The 24,162-nt window shown below is 44.3% G+C and overlaps 1 protein-coding gene across 1 annotated transcript in view; it reads right to left on the reverse strand.

The window, feature by feature from the left end:
• Window positions 1–22,948, reverse strand: part of UGCG (UDP-glucose ceramide glucosyltransferase) — a 41,117-nt gene extending 18,169 nt beyond the window's left edge. Inside the window, exons 1-2 of the mRNA XM_075825599.1 lie at window positions 22,353–22,948; window positions 8,751–8,892 (exon numbers count right to left, since the gene is read on the reverse strand). Coding sequence (XP_075681714.1) covers window positions 8,751–8,892; window positions 22,353–22,450 — 240 coding nt within the window. The 5' untranslated portion in view covers window positions 22,451–22,948. The remainder of the gene's footprint in view (window positions 1–8,750; window positions 8,893–22,352) is intronic.
• Between the last annotated feature and the right edge of the window lie 1,214 nt (window positions 22,949–24,162).

Here is a 24,162-nt window from a genome sequence, read left to right on the forward strand (position 1 = left end):
TAAGAGTGCCGGAGAACCCCTTTAATACAAAACGGAGGACCAGGCAAACAATGCTCCAAATGTAACTCTAAAATAGGAGTTAGAAAATAGTGCTATAAAAAAAAAAAAAAAAAAAAAAAATCTAGCAAATACAAAAAGTGCTAAGACATAATCTCCTTGTTATCCTCCCTTCCGGCTGCAGTCTATAAATACATAAGAACGAGGTGTGAAAATTACAGGTGATGTCAAGATAAGTCATTACCTCGGAAGTAACGCAACTCATGCGGAGCCTATCTGGAAAGCTGGTGAGCTCATCCTCATTACTAACAACCTTAAGATCTGGAAGAACCCGTCAGCTCAACAAAGGTCAGACTAAAACAGAGGTCAACGACCGCACTTCCCCATGCTAGTAATAATGGTCGTCATCATCTCTATGGTTATGGAACCTCGAGGGCAATGGCTTTATCTGCAGCCCTTTCCTGAAAGATGGAAGGACACCCAGCTTGTACAATACTGAACATCGATCAGTCCATCCTTTTTACTGCAGCTTCACAGTTAGTAATGAAACCCCCACCGTCACTGAAACGAAGGTGCAGAAATGCTCAGCTGAACGCCCCGCATCTTCGGCTGTGATAGGCGCTACCTGTTAGGCTGAAGTTGGCTCACATAGAACGTCTACGCGAAGAGGAGCGCCGATCACAGCCCACTATGATGCAGCTGCATCCCATGTAACCACGTCACCCTGTGATTGGCTGCAGCAGTCACATGAGATGAAAGGTCATCCCAGGAGGTCCAGCAGCATGGAGAACAGCTGAGGGAACAAGGAGAGGTCGCTATGGCAACACCAAGGAGGTAAGTATGGACTTTATTTTTTTTAATTATTATTTAAACAGGAAATAGGTCTTTTCTTTCCACTACATTTTCAATTTGTTGCAGATTTTCACTTCCCATTGAACTCAACTAATCCACAGCGTAAATGGACACGCTTTGGATTAAAAATCTGCACCGCTGGCAATTTATGAATGTTTTCTGGGTGGATTTTACTGCAGCGTGATGAGATTTTTTACAATTGTATTCACTTTCATATTCGATCTGCAAATCTGGAGCAAATCTGCCCTGTGTGAACACACACTAGAACTAAAAGGTTAGCAATGAAACGCGTGTAATACAATTTGGCATTAAACAAGAAAGGCCTACACTGACGACCCAAGGTCTACAAAGCGTTCCACATCTCAAACACCCATATTTACTAGGACACAGAGACGACATTAACGTTACCAGCTGTGAACAAGAATTCTTAAAACCAGGGATCGCAAGCGGGATTAGAAAACAGGGACGGAGGAAATCACCTTTCTGCCACCCTCTGCTTGAGATCAATAAACTTGATTTATTGTGCCACAGCATTTATATATGAATATGGATTTCATGTCAAAAGCAAAAAGTTGAGATATACAATACATCTTAAAAAATTGGCTCTGCCTGTCGACATACATGCCATGGCTTAAGCAACAAAACGTGATAAAAAGCCCCAACTGTCCAATTTCAGGGATCATTTCTCAGTTACTAAATATTAATTGAAAATCTTAAATATACAGTATATATATATATATATAATATATATACACACACACACACACACACACACACACGGTTTTTTTGCAAGCCAAGATTTGACTAAAATAGCAATATAGTTGTGAATATAAAAAGATTGATCTTTCCCCTAATATAGCACTTGTTTATCATCATTATGGGCATCTCATGCTCTTTGTCCTTTGCAAATGATTATGGGTTAGCAAGAGATTATTAGCTGTTTAGCAGCAGAGCATGGCAACAAGCAGTGATGCCAGCCAGGACGTACGAAGCCACAAAATCATGAACTCTCTAAATGCACGCATGGATGGTCAGATATAAAAAGCCATTCCAATGCATGTAGCTTGCAATGTGAAATCCTTTGAGACTGTAGAAATTGAGACAGAGTTCTTAGGGAAAAAAAAAAATAATTATAAATATTTATTTTTTAGTATTTATTTTTTGGGATACTCACTATGGCAACCAAGCATATGACAAAGCGGTACACAGGATAAACTCCAAGGTTAGACCCTCATAACACCTACAACCCACTGCTTACATGTGGAAAACTACACCGCTCAAAAAAAAAAAAAAAAAAAAGGGGGAGCAATTTCTCAACTCACGGACCCCCGCCATTCCAGCGCCGCTGCTCCGTTCCTTCCCGTCGCGGTGTTTCACATTGCTGCAGCGATGACTTGACCATATACTCACATGATTGCTGCAGCCAATCACTGGCCTCAGTGGGTATACAGCACAGGAGCACTGAGGCCAGTGCTTGGCCGCAGCGATCAAGAGGGCACGTCATCGCTGCAGCCATGTCAAAATACAGCGGTGGAAAGGAACGGAACGACGGGGGATCTGCGAGTTGAGCAATGGCTCTTTTTTTTGCATCCCTTCTACATAGGGCATTAAAGGGGGTTTCCAAAAAATTGGCCAATCTAATAGGGGCTATGATGCTGATAAGTAAAATGTGTTTTTTTTTCAAAAACTTATTTTTATTATATTCAAACTTATGAGCATTTTTCTAAATATGTTAATTTGGCTATACTTGCCAAACGGGAGGTTACTCTCTTTTCACTCTGGGCAGTGTAATGTTTTCTGTATGACATTGCCAAATCAGTGTCATACAGTTTCTCTCTTCCCAGTCCAGCAACACAGCGTGATCATATAATAAACAGCTTTCCATCTCTGGTGGTTGTTTAACAGCTAGTGATCCTGGTGCCATATGAAAGATTAGAATCTTATCTTTCATATCCCACCAGAACCACTGTTCTAGGGGGTCCACAGCCTGGGATATGGCTGTTTGAATCTATTCCCCCTTCCCTCCAGCCTCACTCTCTCACACTGTGTGAAGCAGCTTGATGCGGATAGGACAGTCAGAGGCTGTGAGGTAGCTCCACCTCAGGAGAATCGCTGCGGTTCACAGCCACTTGTATATACTCTAGTATAGCCTCATTTGCATATTTAGAGAAAAAAAAACTCATAACTTAAAATAAACGTTTTGGGACACACTTTTCACTAGCATTATCAGTGTGACAGCGCCTATTAGATTAGTTAGGAGATAGGGCATTACTAAACTAGTGACAGAGCTTCTTTAAAGAGACTCTGTCACCAGATTATAAATGCCCTATCTCCTACATAATCTGATCGGCGCTGTAATGTAGATAACAGCAGTGGTTTTTATTTTGAAAAAAAATGATCATTTTTGAGCAAGTTATGAACAATTTTAGATTTATGCTAATTAGTTTCTTAATAGACAACTGGGCGTGTTTTTACTTTTTACCAAGTGGGCGTTGTAAAGAGAAGTGTATGACGCTGACCAATCATTGAACAATCAGTGACCAATCAGTCATATACTTCTCATTGTTCCAGCCAGTGTGATTGTGCAGTGAAAGAAGCCGGGCTGGAACAATGAGAAGTGTATGATGCTGATTGGTCAGCGTCATACACTCCTCTGTAAAACGCCCAGTTGGTAAAAAGTGAAAACACGCCCAGTTGTCTATTAAGAAACTAATTAGCATAAATCTAAAATTGCTCATAACTTGCTCAAAAATGACAGTTTTTCAAAATAAAAAACATTGTTATCTACATCACAGCGCTGATCAGATTATGTAGGAGATAGGGTACTTATAATCTGGTGACAGAGCCTCTTTAAGGGCTTCAGGAACTTTGAGGCAGATTTTGACCTGCCTGCACTCCCTTGCCACGGTTTTCGCTGCGTTTTTTGCCCGCAGCCATTGAGCACCGCAAGCAAAAAAACGCTGCGAAAAGCGCTTTTTCTGCCTCCCAATGACCTCAATGGAAGTTCAGAGGGGGAACCCCAGCAAGAAAGGAAATGCCGCTTTGATTTCCCCCGCGAGCGAGTAAAAGCCACCCGGCCGGGGGAAAAAAAAACTAAAAAACTCTGTTTCTCATTTAAATCAATTGGAGGCGGTTTTGGACGTTTTTTGGCATAGATTCAGATGCGTCAAAATCAGCGCCAAAGAACTCAGTGTGAACTGGGCCCAAGTCAATTATACTTCAGGGATAGCAATCCCTCCTAGACCAGGACTACACCTACACTTTTTGTATCACTACTGATTGATTTTGACTATTGAGCTACAGTCCAAACGAATACGTGAAGTTGCATGCAATCTTGTGGACTGCAGCTGTCACTCAAGAGTTATAAATCAATCCGTAAGAACTAAGTTTAGGTGTAGCCCTGACCTATAGGCTGGGTTCACAGGTTTAGTTTTACTAGTGTTCTAGTCACTATTGGTAGCATGAAGTACCTGCAGCCCATTAAGTTGGCAGAGGCAGTCCAGCTCAAGGAAGGCACATGCCGTCACAAGAAGGTTTGCTGCGTCTCCCAGCAGTCTCAAGAGCATGGCGCAGATACCAAGACATGGGCCGTTACAGGGGAGCCGGACAGGGCCATAAAAGAGCATCAACCCATCATCACGATCGGAGTCTGCTCCTTTGTGGAAGGAGGAACAGGAGCAACACTGCCAGAACCCTACAAAATGACCTTCAGTGTGCTACTGGTTAACATGTTTTTCAACAAACTAACAGAAACAGACTCCATGAAGGGCAGAATGTGGCCCAGACTTCCTGTAGAGGGACTTGTGCTGGCAGCCCAGCCCCATGCAGCTCGATTGGCATTCGCCAAAAAACACCAAAATTGTCAGGTCCCCCATTGGCACCCTGTTCGCCTCACAGATGAGAATGTTCACACTAAGCAGGTGACAGATGCCATGGTGAGCGTTATGCTTCCTGCAACATCATCCAGCGTGACTAATTTGGCGGTGGGTCAGTGAATGTCTGCGGAGGGTCGCAGGAAACCTCCACGTGATAGCCAGTAGTACCCTGACTGCTGTTAGGTACTGGGATGAAATCATAAGAGTCTCTGTCAGACCTTATGCTGGTGCAGTGGGCCCTGGCAGTGGGCCCTGGCGTACCTCCTGTTGCAGGACAATGCCCGTAATCACGAGGCCCAAGTGTTTAGGCAGTTCATGGATGATAAAGCCATTGTTGAACCACAGACTGTCCAGGAGATCACTGATGCCGTCTTATTAAGAGCATGCACAGACATTGTCGGGAGTGCATACAGGCACATGGGAGCCATACACACTACCGAGTCACATTATTAGCTGCGGTGAGAAAATTCATGCAAATAGCACAGGTGTATGATTTAAATCACAATTTATATCAGTAAAGATTTACAACTTGAATCCTTCATTCATTGAAATCCAATGTGTGATTTAAGTGCTCCCTTAGGTTATTTTTTGGACGGTCTTTAATACACTGCTCAAAAAAAAAATTAAGGAGCAAACTGGTAAAGGAAGTAGACACTTAACCATTCAACAGGATTACTCCTATCTAAACACCATGTAATATAAAGCCCCCCCCCCCCCCAATGACCTTGAGAAGGTCACCGCAGTCATTTAGACTACACAGATTCACCCTTACATGGTACCTGTGTGAACAGTAAAAGCCTTTTTCCAAACTGCTAGTTTCTTCTGGAAAGAGGGCCACATTGACACACCAGTATTTAGGATTGGTATTTGTAAGCCAAAACTAGGAGTGGGGCCAAATCTTTCTACTATACTTCTCAGTTTATTCCCTACTCCTTGTTTTGGCTTAGATACTGATGCAAAAAAATTGACCAAAATACTGTGAGAAAGATGACTAAATCTGCTCCCTACAGCACCTTGTGGAGTTTTCGTTGTGTTTTTATCTGTTTTTTGTTTTTTTTTAAAGTGTTTTTAGTGTAGCCAGATATTACATTAGGCCTCATTCACACGGCAGGGTTTCCCGGCCGGGTGCCGGCCATTCATAAATCGGCCGGCAGCCGGCTGCATTAGGAATAATAGACCCCTAATGGGGCTATTCACACGACAGATTTTTTGACGGCCGGGAAGCCCGGCCGTCAAAAAATAGGACATGCTCTATCTTCACCCGGGTACCCGGCCACCATAGAAGTCTATGGGGCCGGGTATTACACGGCCATCACCGGAATGTGTTCCGAGTGATGGCCGGGTTTCCCGGCGCTTGCGCTCTATCTCCTCCTCCTCACAGCGCAGAGTGCATGTGAGGAGGAGGAGTTGATGCCATTCGGACGAATGGCATCGCTGTACACTGTGTGGCAGGGCCGGGGTGTACAGCAGGTGGAAGGGAGCGCTGCGCTGGCTCCCGTCCCCTGCTTGTTTTCCTGGCCCGGCGACACTTTAGATGGCGCCGCTAGTAGCAGCAGCTGCTGCGGCTGCTACTACTGTAGCGACGCCACTATAGCAGAGCGGGGAGGTATCTCCCCGCTCTGCTATGTGCTAGCCGCGGAATCCCCGTGTTTTCGGGGATTCCGCTCCTGGACAGAGCGCTTGATGTCTCTGTCCATATCTGGGCAGTGACATCAGGGGAAACTCCTGAAGCAGAATCCCCGAACACATGGGGATTCCCCTTCAAGAGTTGCCGCTGATGTCACTGTCCGGATCTGCCCGGCCCGGCACGGATGCAAAACTTTATGCAAGCCGGCCGGGCAGAATGGCCGATTTTACCGGCCGGCACTCGGGCTCGGGAACGACCCGTTCGTGTGAATCCCGCCTTAAAGTCTATAGTGAAATATAAAAGGTACTACATACAACTGTGTTTTAGTTTGTGTTTTGTTTTTTTGAGTTCAGCAAGGTTTTTCCAACAAAAAAACAAAAGAAAAAACACAGCATGTACAAGATGACACAAAATGAAAAAAAACTAAAAGAATGTTACATTGGAAAAACGCTGCAGTTTTTAGACAAGTTTTTTGAGGCCGCGTAAATTGCTCGAAAAAAAAAAAGTGTGTGTGTGAAGGATGTCTAGAGGAAACACAGCCCTGGGCGATGCGCTCGTAAATTGTACAGCTCACAATTTTAGATGGCCCATGCTGGGATTGAGTTTTTCTTTATCTACGTTATTTAACCTTCTCCACAGTATGTACAAGTCCTGCTGCTGCTGAATTTAGCGGTGTCCCCCCTCCCCCCCCCAGGTCCTAGTTTTACCATCTAGTTTAGTTTCCCTATATTCTTTTATTTTCATTATTCATCAGACATCTACAAGACATGCCGCCTCAGCAAAGCAATACTCCTTAGGCACTAAGTGGAGCTTTAGCAATTCAAGAGCATCAAGGAAGCATAAAGGGCTGCTATGGCTGCAAAGGAAAGAACGATGGGAAGATAAGAATAGCAATGACATAAAAATACAACGGATAAAACATGTTCTACAACTTCTAAAAGTTACTTTGGGTTTCTTTTGCAGAAATGCAAAACTTGTCTGGTTTCCTGCGTAGACATTTAAACTGACCATAACCATTTCCTGAAAAGATATTCCAACTGGCCATGGCTAAAATATGTAGCTAACCCTGAACCATAACCTAACTTATTATACTGCATATGCAAAAAGACGTCCAGCAGCGGAAACACATTGGACCTCATACATAAAAACGAGTGCAGACAAAAACATAACCAATCTGAGCGGACTATAATGTGCGATTCTTCTAAAAGTCTGGCAGAAAATCCGTCCAAACGATGGACACCATGATGGAAACCAATATATGTCAATGTCATGCACCGGATCCGGCACGCCGTCAATTTAGTGGTTTTCAAAAACAAGACCTCAGTTTTTCATTTCTCAAACTTCCCTGGGGTAATGAAAGCTGAGCTCCCGAGTTGGTTTCTATGGGCAACAATGACAGTTTTTCCGTCAGGCAGTTTTAATAAACATCGCGTGGCTCTGTTCACGCTGGTTTTTGGCTCTACAATTTTCTCACCCATCGTTATTACAGAAAAACATTTCCCTTAATTTCCCGATTCACTTCAATGGGATTTTTGTGCCATCAGGCAACATGATATTTTCATATTAACTACAGTAAATCTTTTTTTATAGTAGATTACAACGTCCCTGCCTCCAGCTACTCACTTTTTGGCAGAACAGATAACTCTCTTGAGTATATTGGCTTCTTGGTACAGAAGCAGTATTGTTAGACTAAGGTGCGGCTAGAATATTTACCTGCTCGATAGCCTAAAAAGCTTGGCAAAGCAAGCATTGTTTTATAGAAAAGTAAACCCAGTACCTATAGTCACACAGATTTCACTAAGGCCTTATTTACACAAAACTATGAAAACAGCCCCGCGTGACTTTTTTTTTTTTTTTTTTTTAAGGCCATCACACGGCCGCATAAAAATCTATGTTTTTCACTGGGTATGAACGACCAGTGAAAAAAATAGGGCATATCCCATTGACAGTTTTCACGGATCCCTCAATAGACTTAAGTGTATAAGGGATCTGTGAAAACAGGTCCCACGCGGATGCAAATCAGCCATGAAAAACGGTTGTTTTTCACAGCCAATTTGACACACGTTCATGTGAATAAGGCCTAATAATAGTGCCTGGAACAACATGTGCAGAAAAAGGATCAGCACTGCCCATAGGAACCATTCAGATTCCATCTTTCTTTTCAGAACAGGTGTCAAAACTAAAGGAATGTGAAATGTCTGCTATTGCCAATACTATTACACCAAGCACAAGGAAAACCGTCTTCATAACTTACTTCTGGACTCCTAACGGTAAAGGACGCTAGCTGTCAGATGGCGAAGGTAAGAGGGTAAAAAGCAGCTGAAGAGTAAAATACACGAGAGAAAAAAAAAATAAAAAAATACTTATGCCAACCCATCGGAAAATCATTACGTACATACCTTTGGATAATCCAATTCAAAGAAAGTTTCTAAATTGTTGATAAGATTAGGGTCAACACCCTTCAGTGGTTTAAGAAGCGACACGCCAGGAAGCTTGCTGTACGGCTGCTTGTCGGATGCTTTCTTGTTAAGGTGGAGCCGCCTGCAATGAAAAAGAAGAAAAAAAGAATTTATTGGCATGATAGGACAGCACCACCTCTAGCACGTGACTCACAGACAAAACACACACAAAAAGAATTTGCAAAATCTAAATCGCAAACCTTTTTCGTGCAATGCTAATGCGATATGATGCTGCGTGACATGTCATCGTGCAGCCCTAACATAACAGCTCAGGCGCAGCAATCTGATGCATGAATTACGATCTGGGACCTGAATCCCAACATTGTATATGGAGCGTGATGCTGTGTCGGTAAAACATTCACTGAGTCGGAAGTGAACAAACTGTATGTGCGGTATAAAAATCGCCCATTAAATACATGCATTATTGTAAGTGCATGGGTCATTAATATTGAATCATCTATTTCCAGCGCATGGGTCATTAAGTTATAGGACTGAGTGGACGGACTGTCACATTCACACAGAAATCAATCTGTAGTCTACATGTAGTTTAATGGCATTCATTTGGACATAAGGTGGACAGTACACTTAGGGGGGGGGGGGGGCATTCTGATATGACACATTGTACTCCCCGCACCGCAGGACATTTTAGGTAGAATGCCTTGAATATAGACGACTTACGAAAGACTTTAAGAAGGAGGTGACAATGGCCAAAGTCACACTTCCATCTATAAGTTAGAGCAGGATCACACGCACTCAGATGCAGTTTTTTTAATCAAACACAAAAGTGGACAAAAAGAAAGGAGATGCATCAGTCTTTTATTTATACCTTTCCTTCCGGCTGGATCCACTTCTGGCTTTGGCTCAAAAAACGGAGCCAAAACTGCCACAAAAACTGCATCCAAACCGTGTATGTGATCCTGGCCTAAGAAAAGAGTGGTCCGGAGAATCTGCTAGTTCGGCATCACTCAGTGGCTGACCTAATACCATGTTAACCCCTTCACGACTGCCGATACCCCGTGCAGTTGCCGCCTGTATAAAACGTTGACAGCCTTGAAAGGGTTTGAATGAGCGCAGTGCTGCTTCAGTGTGAGCAGGCCTGCACTCATGTCTTCCGGGGCTTTAACCAGTTCAGGACCGGGCTATTTTGCGCCTTCAGGAACAGACACTGTTTAGCCCTTTTTAGCACGCGTTAGTTAAATGGCTATAACTTTTTTATTTGTTGGGCTAACGACGTGATTTTTGCGACGTTTTTTCTGTAGACAATGCAGGTTTCTTTTTTTATCGTTTTTATACACATCCTTTTTGCTATTTTAGAATTTTTATTCATAAGTTTCAAAATAATAGTAAAGAAATAAGCTTTTTTAAGTTTCAGCTATTTTTTTTGGTAATAACATAGTTTTACCCTAAAATAGACCTTTTATTTGTGATCGTCATTGTCTACCGTAAATTTTAATATATTACATGTCTATATTAGGGTAATTGGGTCAGCGCTAGCGTTACAAAAATGATTGGTGGGAGGGGAACGTTTTTTTGGCGTGGGTATTTTATGTGTATTTATTATTTTATTTTTTTTGCACTTTACTTTTATTTTTTTATTACTATGGTCTGTCCCTCAAAGGTCAAAAAAGACCTTTGTGGAACTTTATATATATTTTTTCTTTCTTTTACACCATCTACTGTAACTGGGGCTGCACAGTGACGATTGTCACTAAGTGGGCTGTGCTGGGTGTAGTAAGACCCAGCAGCAGTCTGTCACTAACGGCACCCGGCGATCATGTGACCAGTCACATGAACACCGGGAGGAATAGAGACAGCGGCGCGGCCGCTGCCTCTATTCATATACACAGCGTTCATTGAGCGCTGTTTACAAGTCATCAGGGAAGACAGAAGCAGCGAAAGCTGCTTCTATCTTCTCCTCAGGGTCCCTGGCAGTCACTGACAGCCGGAGACCCGAAATTCAGCTGCCCGATCGCGCTGGCAGCAAGTTAAAACCCAAGCCGTAAAAAGTCTATGGCTCGGGTTTTAAGGACCCTGACCGCTGGCCGTAAAAACACAGCCAGCGGTCGGGAACCAGTTAAGAGCCCTGGACTACACACCCAACTGTAGATAGCGCTATATGCATGGGGTTTTGCGCTACCTAAGCTCCCTCTAGGAGCGCAATCCCCGGCCAGCTCTCTGGCCAGGGATTCCCCTCCTAGAGGGAGCCCCCGAAGTCTTTCCATCCCCGTAGCAAATAGTGCTCCCCTCTGTAGATAGCAGCCCTCCCCTGTAGATAGTGCCACCTAAACTCCCACTAGGAGTGGAATCCCCGATGTCAGATCGCTCTGTGCCAGGGATTCCGCTCATAGAGAGAGCCCCTAAGGTCACTGTCCACGGTCAGGGGCTCTTTCTAGGAGCGGAATCCCCGGTCGACACTGACCCAGGATTCTGCTACTGGAGAAGCCCCTGGCGTCACTATCCATATATGTACAGTAAAGAGAGTGTGAGCAGCACAGCAGAACAAAAGAAGCCTCCAGAGCCCAGATTGGTGCCGACCTCCAGGGATCTGACTTTTAAATCCCACAATGTCCAAAGAAGAGGTAGAAAAGAGAGGCAGCACTCCAAACAGATGTCGTCAGAAAAGTGGATTTATTCTCCCATCAGTGCAGCGTTTCAGCTGCTCAATGCAGCCTTTGTCATGCTTGGACAGTGACATCAGGGGCTACTCATGGAGCAGAATCCCCGGCCACAGCACTACTGAGGCAGAGGATTCCGCTTTTAGAGTTAGCCCCTAACGTCATTGTCCATATACATCATATGTCCGTATACATCAGGGGCTCCCTCTATGAGCGGAATTCCCGATGCTGCCGACACTGAGGCAGGGGGTTCCGCTTTTAGATAGCCCCTAACGTCATTGTCCATATATGGACAGAGACATCAGGGAATCCCCAGCCAGATGGATTCTGCTCCAACAGGGAGCTACAGTGGTGCCGTTTACATACACATAATATTGAAATAAATATATAAAAAATTACAAAGAAAGAGTTTTTCAAATTTTTTGTGATTTGTCTGCTCATAATAAAAATGTTAAATTTTTTTGTTAATTAAACGAATCTAGAAAATTAAAGCCTCAAAAATAGTTGTGATATTCATAGCAGTTACAAAGAGATTATCGTTTAAAGAAGTGCATATCACGGACACGGGTATAAATGACCCTTGGTCATGACAGGGTTAATGTATTATAAATTGACACAGAGCAGACTTGATGTGCTTTTTTTCAGCCAAAACCTGGAGTGAAACTACAGAGGACATTGCCAAATCCTTCCTTTTCCTCTCTATAGGATCCACTCCAGGCTTAAAAAAAAAAAAAAAGCCACCAAACTGGATTCTGTTTTTTTTTCCACTACATATAAATGGGGTTTTGTAAAGCATATTCTATTATACAAGAATGCCGTGACAAACAGGAAACATCTGATATATCCGGACCCCTAGGGCCGTTCAAGCAAGGATTTCTACATTCCTTCAAAGAGGTCTTCCAGTTTCTCACAATTATGCTTGGAATCTTTTTAAGGAGCTTTTCTGAGCACATTCAATTTGTTCCACAAAACTTCTATAAAGTAAGGCCAAATGCACACGATTGGTATTGCGTGCCAAATTGTCGCGCATATTTTTTAGTGTGGCAAATAGGGATGCACGATGCATCGAAACTTCGATACTGTTTCGATACCGTTGGTTCATGTATTTTGATACTAAGCTGTGTGGCCGCACAGCTCAGTATAGTAACACATGAATGTATGAGAGCGCGGCTGCAGCTGTGTAATACAGCAATTGCCCCTCTCCGGAGTCCTGACACGTGCGTGTGGTCAGGATGATGCGATGCGGCTGGCTCTGCACTAATGATTGCCGGCACTGAAGACAGAACATGGCGGGCGCACTACAAAACACCCCCATGTTCTCTCTTCAGTGCCTGCGCCGCCGCTCATTAGTGCAGTGCCGGCCGCATCGCCTCATGCTGACTGCGCACGCACTTCCTGTCAGGAGCGGGGCAATGACTGTATTACACAGCCGCAGCCCCGCTGGCGGAGATCAGAGAAACCTCATCTCCGCCGCTATTCCCGTGAATGCTGCGATCACAGCTGACTGCAGCATCAGGGGAAAGTGAGAAGGGGGGGATGCTCCTTGGATGGCGTCACAGGGAATTCCTGTGACGCGATCGAGGGCCATACCATATATGGGCAGACAGGCCAGGGTCCATTGAAGGAGCCCAGGGCTGTCTGACCATATTTCCTGTTAGGGCATACTTAGGTATGTCCTAACAACTGCCTGTGTGCTATCAGTACACACGCTAATGTTCTGGCATATAGATATATGCCAGTACATTAAAATTTAAAACATAAAGTAATGTTAAAATAAAATAAAAAAATACAAATACACCTTTTTAACAATAAACATTAAAATAAGTGTCAATACATAAAATATACACACATTCAGTATTGGCGCAGTCGTAATAACCTGCACAACCATTTTTTTGCATCATTTATGATGTGTACGCTATAAAAAACAACATAAAAACTGCTTTCTATCACTTATTAGGCCTCATGCACACGACCGTAGCCATGTGCACGGCCGTGATTTTCGGGTCGACCGGCAGCGGACTGTCAGCCGCGAGCCGCACGCAAATCACGGGCCATGAACATAGCCGCGCCCATTATTTTCAATGAGCCCGGACCATGCACGGACCGTAAAAACTACGGTCACGTGCATGGCCCCATAGGAATGAATGGGGCCGCAATTCTCCCGTGGATTTCCGGCGGAATTGCGGCCACAAAATCACGTTCATGTGCATGGGGCCTTATTGTGGGGCACGAGGTGTGATGAATTTAACCTCCATGAGCCTCACATAATAGTAATTAACCCCATCATGCATGTACCTTACATATTAACCCATTATGACTGAGAAACATGATGGGCTAACTACTATTAAGGAGGCACGTGGAGGTTAAAATTCATCATCACACCTCGCGCCTCACATCAGAAAATGGAACTTTTTTTTTTTTTTTTTTTTGACTGTTGGTATCGAAATCGCAATACTAAACGAAGTATCGGTATCGAAGTCCAAATTCTGGTATCGTGACATCCCTAGTGGCAAATCCACAGCGTAATACAGTACCCTCTAAAAAAATCTCCACACATTGGAGATATTTTTCTGCACATAAATGAACCTGCAGTGCATATTTTAAAATATGCAGCATGTAAATTTATTTTGCATTTCTGCACGAGAATGGTATCGAACTGGTTTAAAAAAAAAAAACAAAAAAACCACCACACCAAAATCCATCTATTTCTGCATCAAAATTTAAAAACCTTTTTACCGTCGGAATTACCTGCAGTTTTAATGCAGATTTTCTGCACCAAATTCCGCAACGTGTGCATGTGACCTAAAACAGCTTTTTCTGTATTTATATTTTTCTGTATCTATAACAAATCCAGCGTGTAAATTCTGTAGTTCGAATCAAAAACGTATTAAAGCGTACTTATTTTGTTAGCAATGGCATCAAGGCTTTGTTTTCTAAAACAGGCCGTCATTTATGATTCTATTCATCGTGCGTATGATATGCTTCTGGGGGCCTTTTTATTTATTTTTTGAAGAAACGGTTCCAAGGAGTTTCCTAAAAACTACTTCTATAGAAAAGGGGACTTACATTGCTGCATGTAAACTTACGGTATGTTCACACGGCCTATTTTCAGACGTAATTCTGGCGTTTTACGCCTGAAAAGACGGCGGCAAACATCTGCCCATTGCTTGCAATGGGTTTTACGATGTTCTGTTCAGACATAGTGTAATTTCACTTCTTTGGACGTTTTTGGAGCAGTTTTTCATTGACTCCATTGAAAAACAGCTCCAATAACGTCCGTAAACGCGAGTACTTGCAAAAACTTCTGAAATTCAGGAGCTGTTTTCGCCTGAAAACAGCTCCGTAATCTCAGACGTAATTTGTTAAGACGTGTGAACATACCCTTAAGCTTCCGTTTGCATCACCATCGATATGAATGGTGACGAAAAAAAATTGCTAATGGTTTCCGTTTGCCACGGTTCTGGCAGGTTTCCGTTTTTTCGATGGAATCAATAGCGCAATCAACTGCGCTATTGATTCAGTCAAAAAAGACGAAAACCTGCCGGAACGGTGGCAAACGGAAGCCATTAGCAATGTTTCCATCACCATTCATATCGATGGTGATGTTTGACTTTCCGTTGCAGGGTTCCACGACGGAAACCTCCGACGGAACCCCTGAACGGAAAGCGAACGGTGATGTGAACAGGCTCTAAAGAGTGTTATATGCCGGATGTTTGTTTCAACCAACAAGAACTAGATTACAAATTGGATCCCAGATGATGGATGTGAAATTGAATAGTTATAAAACTTGTGCTGCTCAATAGGTCAGGAACACCAGGTCACACAACAGTTGCAGTCGACTAGAAAATAAATAAACACACACACACACCACGCAGTATACTTTTTTTTCTGTATACAGTATAGCGTAGTCTACTACACTATTCCATAAAAAAAAAAAAAAAATTCCAACCTGACTGAGGCCAGAAGAAAGCTCCAATAATAAAAAAATTCATCAAACTTCCCTGTGTGGATAAGGACTAAAAGTCAAGTTCACATACGGCGCTTTGGTAGAGCTTTCATTTGTTCTGTTTTTTTTTAAATATTTGATTTTGCACATGAAGGAAAAAAAAAACAGCTTAAGCTGCATTCACATCTGAGTCGGGGTTCGGTTCATGGGTTCCGTCGGACCTTTCTGTCAGGGGAACCCATGAACGGAATCCAAACAAACAAAAGCCATAGGTTGCCGTTTGCATCACCATTTATTTCAATGGTGATGGATCCGGTACAAAAGGTTTCCGTTTGTCACCGTCGTGTAAGGTTTCCGTTGTGTTGATGGAATGATTAGCGCAGTCGACTACGGTATGGATTCCGGCAAAACAACGGAACCCTTACACAACGCAGATGTGAACAAAGCCTTAGTTTCCCATCAGAACTCGGGTTTAATGTCTTAACCTTCTCTGGTAAAATGAAAGCTGGCCTTTGATTGGTTGCTATGGACAAGTACAGTTTTGACAAATGAGGCCTACAGAGTTTAGATTTTAGCTGTAAGTAAAGGGTAAAGCTGGGGCTAGACCTAGACTTATGGCTGACTATGAGAAAACAAATGTATTAGGCTAGGGCTACACACAGAGTATTTATCTCACTACCAAAAAAGGTGCCATGATACATCGCTGTCCATAGGAATGCATAGAATAGCTTGAAAATCGTTACAGATAAGTGGATCGCTCTTGTGCTAGTGCAAATCGCTTAACTGGAGCAATTTTGAAGAGATTTTCAAGCTACTCAATTCAACTCTATAGACAGCGATTTATCAGTGATTCTTTGCAGTGAGATAATTCGCCCTAGCCTAATGGCCCTTTTTCATCTGAACGATCGTTTCCGATCATTGCCCTATGTAAACACGGTAACGCTTGGTCAATGAACGGGGAAATGTTTGTTCATTGGCTGATCTGCTCATTTATGCAGCACAAAATATTATCGTTGTCGGCAGCAACAAGGAAATGTGCTGTCGACATGATAGAAATGCATGAGTGATCGGAGTAATGAACACTCGTCCCCATACATAGCTCCTTGTGAGAGGAGAAAAACGAGCGCCGATCAAGGAGCCGTCGCATTAAATCGGCGCTAATTTTTACGGCCAAGATTGGCCGGTGGAAAAAGAACCCTGATGCATTCCGATTTATCACAGCGGCAGATTTTCAAAACGGGCACGTAAAAAACCGGCCCATCGGAACAGAGCGCCGTTTTTCCCATTGAAATCAATGGGCAGATGTTTGGAGGCGTTCTGCTTCCAATTTTTCGGGCGTTTGAACATACCCTCAAGCTACACCTGCAGTCCAAATGAATACATTGAGTTACATGCAATCTTGTGGACTGCTGATGTCACTCAAGAGTTAAAATCAATCAGTAGCGCTACAAAAAAAAAGTCTAGGTGTAAGGCTCAGTTCACACGTTGCGTAATTACTGCAGATTTTCCACAACGGAACTTGGTGCAGAAAATCCGCAGCAAATGCAGTAGCAGCAAAGTGGATGAGAAAACAAATCTCAGCCACACGCTGAGAAAATACGGAGCGGAAAAAACGCACAGAAATTGACCTGCAGTGCTGAGTTTTATTTTGCAGCATGTCAATTGTATTCGTGTAAACGCTGCTTATTTGTTGCGGGTTTTCCCCATTCCGCCGCAAACAGCGATCCCGTCGCAAAAAAAAAAAAAAAAGGCAACAGAAAGAAAAAAAATATATATACTTACCCAGGAATCTGTGTTTCTTCCTCCAGTCCGGCCTCCTGGGATGACGTTTCATCCCATGTGACTGCTGCAGCAAATCACAGGCTGCAGCGGCGGTCACATGGGATGAAACGTCATCCCAAGATCCGGCCTGGATGATATCAGAGGGCCAACCTCCTGCGATGATGCTTCATCCTATGTGACCACCGCTGCTAACAGCCCGGCTAAGGGCTTGTCCACACGTAGCGGAATTGCTGCGTATTTTACGTCCGGAATTGCAGATGGAAAACACGCAGCAGAATACAGTAACAGCAAAGTGGGTGAGAGTTAACAAATCTCATCCACAGGCTGCGCAAAAAACCAGACTGGATATTGACCTGCGGTGTGTATTTTTCGTACTGCTGCATGTCAATTCCTGCTGGGTACAGTGGACTGAATTGCTGCATTTTTCAGGGGAGATGTCACCATCTCACAGACTTGAAAAAAAAACGCAGCAAAATCCGCACCATTTTCTGCAGTAAAAAAGGCAGGAAAATGGTGAGTTTTTTCAGAAGCAGAATGTCTGCTACTTTCAGGCTGGGTTCACAAGACCTATTTTCAGGCGTAAACGAGGCGTATTATGCCTCGTTTTACGCCTGAAAATAGGGCTACAATACGTCGGCAAACATCTGGCCATTCATTTGAATGGGTTTGCCGACGTACTGTGCAGACGACCTGTAATTTACGCGTCGTCGTTTGACAGCTGTCATACGACGACGCGTAAATTGACTGCCTCGGCAAAGAAGTGCAGGACACTTCTTTGCCACGTAATTTGAGCTGTTCTTCATTGAAGTCAATGAAGAACAGCTCAAGATTTACGAGCGTCTCAGACGGCTCGCAAAATGCGAGGAGGAGCATTTACGTGTGAAACGAGGCAGCTGTTAACAGTCTGTCTTTTCACACGTAAATGCCTCTCATCGTGTGAACATACCCTCAAGGGAATTGCTGCAGAAATTTTCTGCAGCAATTCCATAACGTGTGGACAAGCCCTAAGTTTAGCATTTTTCCGCAGCGGACGTTCTTGCCAAAAAACTGCACCACAGTTTTTCCCCCGGAATTCCCTGCGGCGCACAGGACGGAAACGCTGCGCGCTATTACGCAGCGTATCCGCCCCACGTGAACTCAGGCTAGCCCTGACCTAAAAGAGCAGTGTGTATATATTTCTGGTGTGTTTAGTGAATCTTGATCACCCTTTCCACCCCCAGAGCACAGTTTGTTATTTAGGGAAAAAAAAGCAAGCGCTAGTTTTAGTCCCCTAGAATATAGAAGACTAACTATACTGACGGGCTCACTTGCTTGACTGAGAATAACCAACAAGGTAAAAATATTCCCATGCTTACATGGCAGTTTCTTATAGGCAGTGGGCACCGCAATGTACAGAACTCGTTTGCTGGAGCATGCAAGGTGCTGAATAATCAGACAACCGATACCAAGGGAAAACCAATGAGCTGTGACCACGTCCGCAGCGGGCAGTCAGCACATATCCCAAATCTTAGAGGACTGCAAGTGAGAGCCATTGGTTGATCAGCATCCTTACCCCACACCTAGTCCAGATGGGCAGAAGAAACGGTTCTAAAAGGGTTGCGGGGTGAAGAAAAAGCATTGCAAGGAAATGATGCCAAGAGACCTCGTGTACAAGTGAATTAAGAAATCAAGAATGAAGCAATCGTTTTCATAGCATTCGTTCGGAAGCCCTTCTCAGAGACTGTCAGCCAAAATAGCAAAGTGACATCACTAATCCCATTAACTGTGCTGCTGATCCCCTGAGATACTAAGTCCCAGCGGACGGGAGCAGATGTGGCTTCTGCACTCCCCGCTACAGGTACAAGCCGTGGATACTGCTGACAATACCCATCTTAGTTCCACGAGGCTGATGGCACCTTGGTAACCAGATCCTGCCACAATTATTTACCATGACAATACACATGAAACCTCTCGTGTGCCCAGAAGGCACTTTCCCCACTTCCGGGAGATGCGCTACCGCCTATGTCTTGTTAATGTAAAGGAGGATCAGATGTCAACACAAAGGAGAAGGGAAAATCACTAAGGAAATATAAGCAAATGTTTCCTGCCTCACGTGTGTAAAGATTCGATCCTCCTCGATCAGAAAAGATGTATTGGAGAAAGCATCTCCTGAACGTGATTGGAGCTAAAGAGACCACATGGGAGGAGCATTTTCCTCTCCGAAAAAAAAAAAAAAAAAGTCTCAAGTTTATTCAGCACTTTTATTATTTAGGCTATGTTCACACTGAGTATTTTGCAGGCGGAATTTCTGCCTCAAAATTCCGTTTGGAAGTTTCAGGCAGATTTTCCTCTCCCTGCACGCCGATTTTCGCTGCGTTCTTCGTAGCGTCTTTTGCCCGCGGCTATTGAGCGCCGCAGGCATAAACCGCCGCGAAATACGCTTACTCTGCCTCCCATTGAAGTCAATGGGAGGTCAGAGGCGTAAACACCCGAAGATAGGGCATGTCGCTTCTTTTTCCTGCGAGGCGGTTTTACCGCTCGCGGGAAAAAGACGCCTCCGCCTCCCATTGAAATCAATAGAAGACATTTTCGGGCCGTTTTTTTTGACAAGTTTTCCGCGTCAAAAAACTCTGTGTGAACTTAGCCTCAGTTATATCTGGTTTGGGGGAACACCGAGTGACAACAAACATGGCTGCCATTGCCCACAAGGGTTTTTCAAAATCTTATACTTACCCAGATTTCTGTGCTTCTTCGTCCAGGCCGGCCTGCTGGGATGAGGTTTCATCCCCTGTGACTGCTGCAGCCAATCACAGGCCACAGCGGTCACATGGGATAAATCATCATCCCAGGAGGCCGGTCTGCAACATGTCAGAGGGTAAGTATGTGATTTTTTTTTTTAACGTTCAGCTTTCCGCAGCAGACATTGCGGCCGAAAAACTGCCCCACAATTTCACGTTTTTTCGGCCAGATTTCACTGCAGCTGCCAGGGTGGATATGCTGTATACTTTTACGCAGCGTATCCGCCCTGTGTGAACATAACCTAAGGGTACGTCCCCACACAGAATGTGCTATGAAATTTCTGCTATAGAAAACCTGCAGCAGAATCTCTTCACAAGTAATTTAGCAGAAAGCCGCAGTAAATAGTGCGTTTTTACTGTGCTAAAGAGACGCTGCGGTTTCTTCCCGGCAGATTTAATGTAAAACGTTGAATATAACAGAGTATACGCGCGCCTGCGGATTTCCATAGGTTTTTACTTCATTTCTGCTGTACAAACTGCAACAAAACTCATCTGTGGCAGAATTTCCGCTCCCCATTCAAGTCTATGGGCCAAACAGCATCTCCGCACAGAACACGCAGCAGAAATTGACGTGCTGCGGAACTGAATGTCGCACCGCAGGACACTTTCTAAACGACTTTTCTGCGTTTGTTTACCGCAGCGTGCGCTTGGGATTTGTTAAACCTCATTCACTTTGCTGGTACTGTAAACGCTGTGGATTTTCCGTCCAGAATTTCTGCAGCGTCCATGCTACGTGGGAACCCAGTCTAGTAATAGGAGGGCAGTGGATGAATGGTTAATAGGACTGGCTTTTCAGGAGGCTGGTAGAGACGGATGATAACCCATGTAGCGGTAACGGAAACCATATTCGTAAAGCTTTCCAAAAACAGAACAGCTTTATCAGAAAGGAAAAAAAACTTCCAGACTATTTATTGGGGGCAGTGTAATGCACATGTCATGCCTGGCAGGATCATAGGCATCTTTCTGGGCACTTTTCAATGGTAAAAGACATCAGTGGTTTTGCTTTGCAACCGAGGCGCTCGACAGTTTTTTTTGCAAGTCCCCGTTTTCGTGTAAACGTCTCTTTATACGCCAGATTTTTCATTGTAGGAAATACATGGCAGTCATCCAGGACAGGGAATGACGGGGACGAGTGTGACAAGGTCACAGCGAGGGGAAGGGGAGCAACCGCGCTAAACCAATTGCACACATGAACGATACTTATGTGCAAACTTGGAGAAATGATGGGATGCTGGAGGATCTGGGACTACGCGCCACCCCAGACCATCAAACTGATGAATGAACTGAACACTAAAGCAGAAGCGCATCTCTATATAGATTTACAAGACACGGATACATACAAAGCATAATAGATGGGCAGCGATTCCTAAGAGGCAAGAAAACCACTACCCCCTGGGTCATACCCTGACTACAGAGACGTCCACATATGCCATGCCAGCCTCTGCCAACCCACATCACATGATCTGTCGATGCAGCACAAAGTTTAATGATCTTATTGTAGCAACAATCACTGATTCAGCGTACAAAGGCTAAAAAGGTAATGGAGCATTATCCCGGAAGACGATAATAAAGGAAAACTGGGGCAGTCAGCAGTTTACCAGGCATCACATCAAAGATTTACCATTTACACTGCACCAAATATACTCCCGGGGTCTCACGCACAGTATATGGGGAAACGCTTATGCCCAGCATAAAAATAACCGTTCAGAGCTCTGATCTTTTTTCTACAGTCAGAGGGGGGGGGGGGGGTCAATCTATTAGTTTTATGGCTGGTATAAAAGAAAGAGGTCATCAATGATGTGTCTAGGGGGTGAGGTCCCCCACACATAGAGCTGTCTTCTATTTAAAGGGACAATGTATATGGGGCTATAAATAGAAATATAAAACTGGGTAAAAAAAAAAAAAAAAAGCCTAAATGTCCCTGCTTGTAAAGTGCTTGAGATGACACTTGACAGATCAATAACAGAAGCATGACAGCAAGAAGAGGCTCCCTCCCCCTTCCTGGAAGCAGCTTCTTCCTCCTGCCATTCTAAAAGAATCCATACCATTTAGAGTAGCTCACCTTGCAATGGCAAATCACTGGGCATATGTAATGCCCACACTAAATAGCCTAGTATTGGTACAAGAGGTTTGACAGATGGTGTATACAAAGGAGGGGGGTGGGCAGGGACCCTTACCTATATGTCTCACATGGGGGGCCCCTGTCTGGATTACAGAGGAAGGCCATTGAGAATATTTGTATTCACACCCAGGAGATCTACATGGGAGATCAGGAAGGGGGCGCTTCCTGTACATGTGACTACCTGTGTACATACATGTAGGTGTGGAAGTAATATACAGGAGATCTGCCTGGGAACACAGCATGTATATATATATATATACACACACACACACACACACACACACGGTGTATGTTACTTACGTGTAGATGATGGATAAGAAATGCATGAACCATAGGACGAAGAATAGGATGACGCCGAAGATGGCGAGACCTTGTAGGGCCAGATCCAGGACGGCCATAACCAGGGTGAAGACACCGAATATATTCTCCTCTGTATAACGGGTGAGTGGAGGGGGGGGGGAGCAGTCAGTGACAAGTGTCAGTAATGTGTCACCCCACACGACATGGACGCGGCAGAGCTGGTGACTAAAGGGATGTCACAGTGTCCAGCTGAGGGTCCAAAAGTAGCGTGTGTCTCCGCCTGCCTCAGTTCATTGAGTGGCCCTCCCTCGGGTGTCTCTCGCTGTAAGAAGACCGTTCCTAGAGCTCCGCGTGACGACCCACACAGATAACAGACACCGGCGCCAGAGCAGCACTCCAGCGCTACCACCCTTCTCTGCCAAACACGTAACCGCGCCCCCCGATGTCGCCACGCCCACCCCATGTCCGGCTCGCTCACTCAACGCTTCCAAAACACTCTCTAGTGTTCTGCTCCTGCTGTGACCACGCCCCTCCGCAGAACCCCCTCTCTCACATTGTAGTTAGCAGGTGGGTGGGGTTCTATCGGTGGAACTACAAGCCTTTCGTGAAACTGTCAGCCGGGCGCAGTGACGTCGTGAAAAAAGGCGGGCCCGGAAAGTGTGTGGAACGTGTCTGGAGACGGTGTCGTCATCGTCCTGGGGGCAGAAGCGGAGATAGTTGCTCTCGGTGGGGTCGCACTACAGGAAAGTCTCGTTGAAGAGAATAAGTCCTTTTGTTGATACAACCTTTTCTGTATACAGTGAAACCTCTTTGAAACGACCATTTAACATTGCATTGAAGGGTGACGGGGAACAATGTGTCACGGGACATCTGGTCTGGATAAGGGGGTTGTTTTCTCAGAGGTTTCACTATCAAAATGGGGTTGGTGGGCACGTACATATATCACTGTACAGTGCTCCACCTTTTACCATATGGGTCAGTTCACACTGAGCGTAAATACTACAGATTTCGTTGCGGTGGATGAGATTTGAACATATTCACCCACATGCTGCGTAAATGAGCGGAATAAACGCTCAGAAATTGACGTGCGGTTTTCCGCAGCATGTCCATTGTATTTGCATAAACGCTACTTATTGGTTGCGGGATTTCCCCATTGAATTCAATGCGGAAATAACTGCAACAAATAGGAGTTGCTTTTTTTTGCGGCAGAATCGCAGCAACTCAGCCACAAAAAACGCAACTCCAGAAAGAAAAAAAAAATCTTATACTTACCCAGAAGTCTGTGTTTCTTCCTCTAGGCCGGCCTCCTGGGATGAGGCAAAAAACGCAGAGAAATACGCTTTTACTGCCTCCCATTGATGTCAATGGGAGATCAGAGGCGTAAACGCCCAAAGATAGGGCATGTCGCTTCTTTTTCCCGCTAGACGTTTTTTCCGCTCGCGGGAAAAAAAACTCTTCCGCCTCCCATTGAAATCAATAGGAGCCATTTTCGGCTGTCTTTTGGCACAGTTTCCGCTTCAAAAAATCTCTGTGTGAACTGACCCATAGAAATATGCTTTACAGGAGTCACGTGGACCATGGGAAAGACTGCGATGTGTGAATACACCCTAACACCACTGTCTGAACTTTCACACATAAGGTCCAGTGCAAGGAAGGAAGCCAGTGTACCAATAAAATGACACATTCTCTTGTAAATGTTATCTCAAAAGCATTTGCTTTAGTGCCACTAGAACAATGACAACGAAAACAGTTAGTTATCATGCACACAGCCGGCCGCTGCAAAAACATCATCATTTTAAAACGTTTGCTC

Source organism: Rhinoderma darwinii, chromosome 1, assembly GCF_050947455.1.
Source record: "Rhinoderma darwinii isolate aRhiDar2 chromosome 1, aRhiDar2.hap1, whole genome shotgun sequence".
Lineage (NCBI taxonomy): Eukaryota > Metazoa > Chordata > Amphibia > Anura > Rhinodermatidae > Rhinoderma > Rhinoderma darwinii.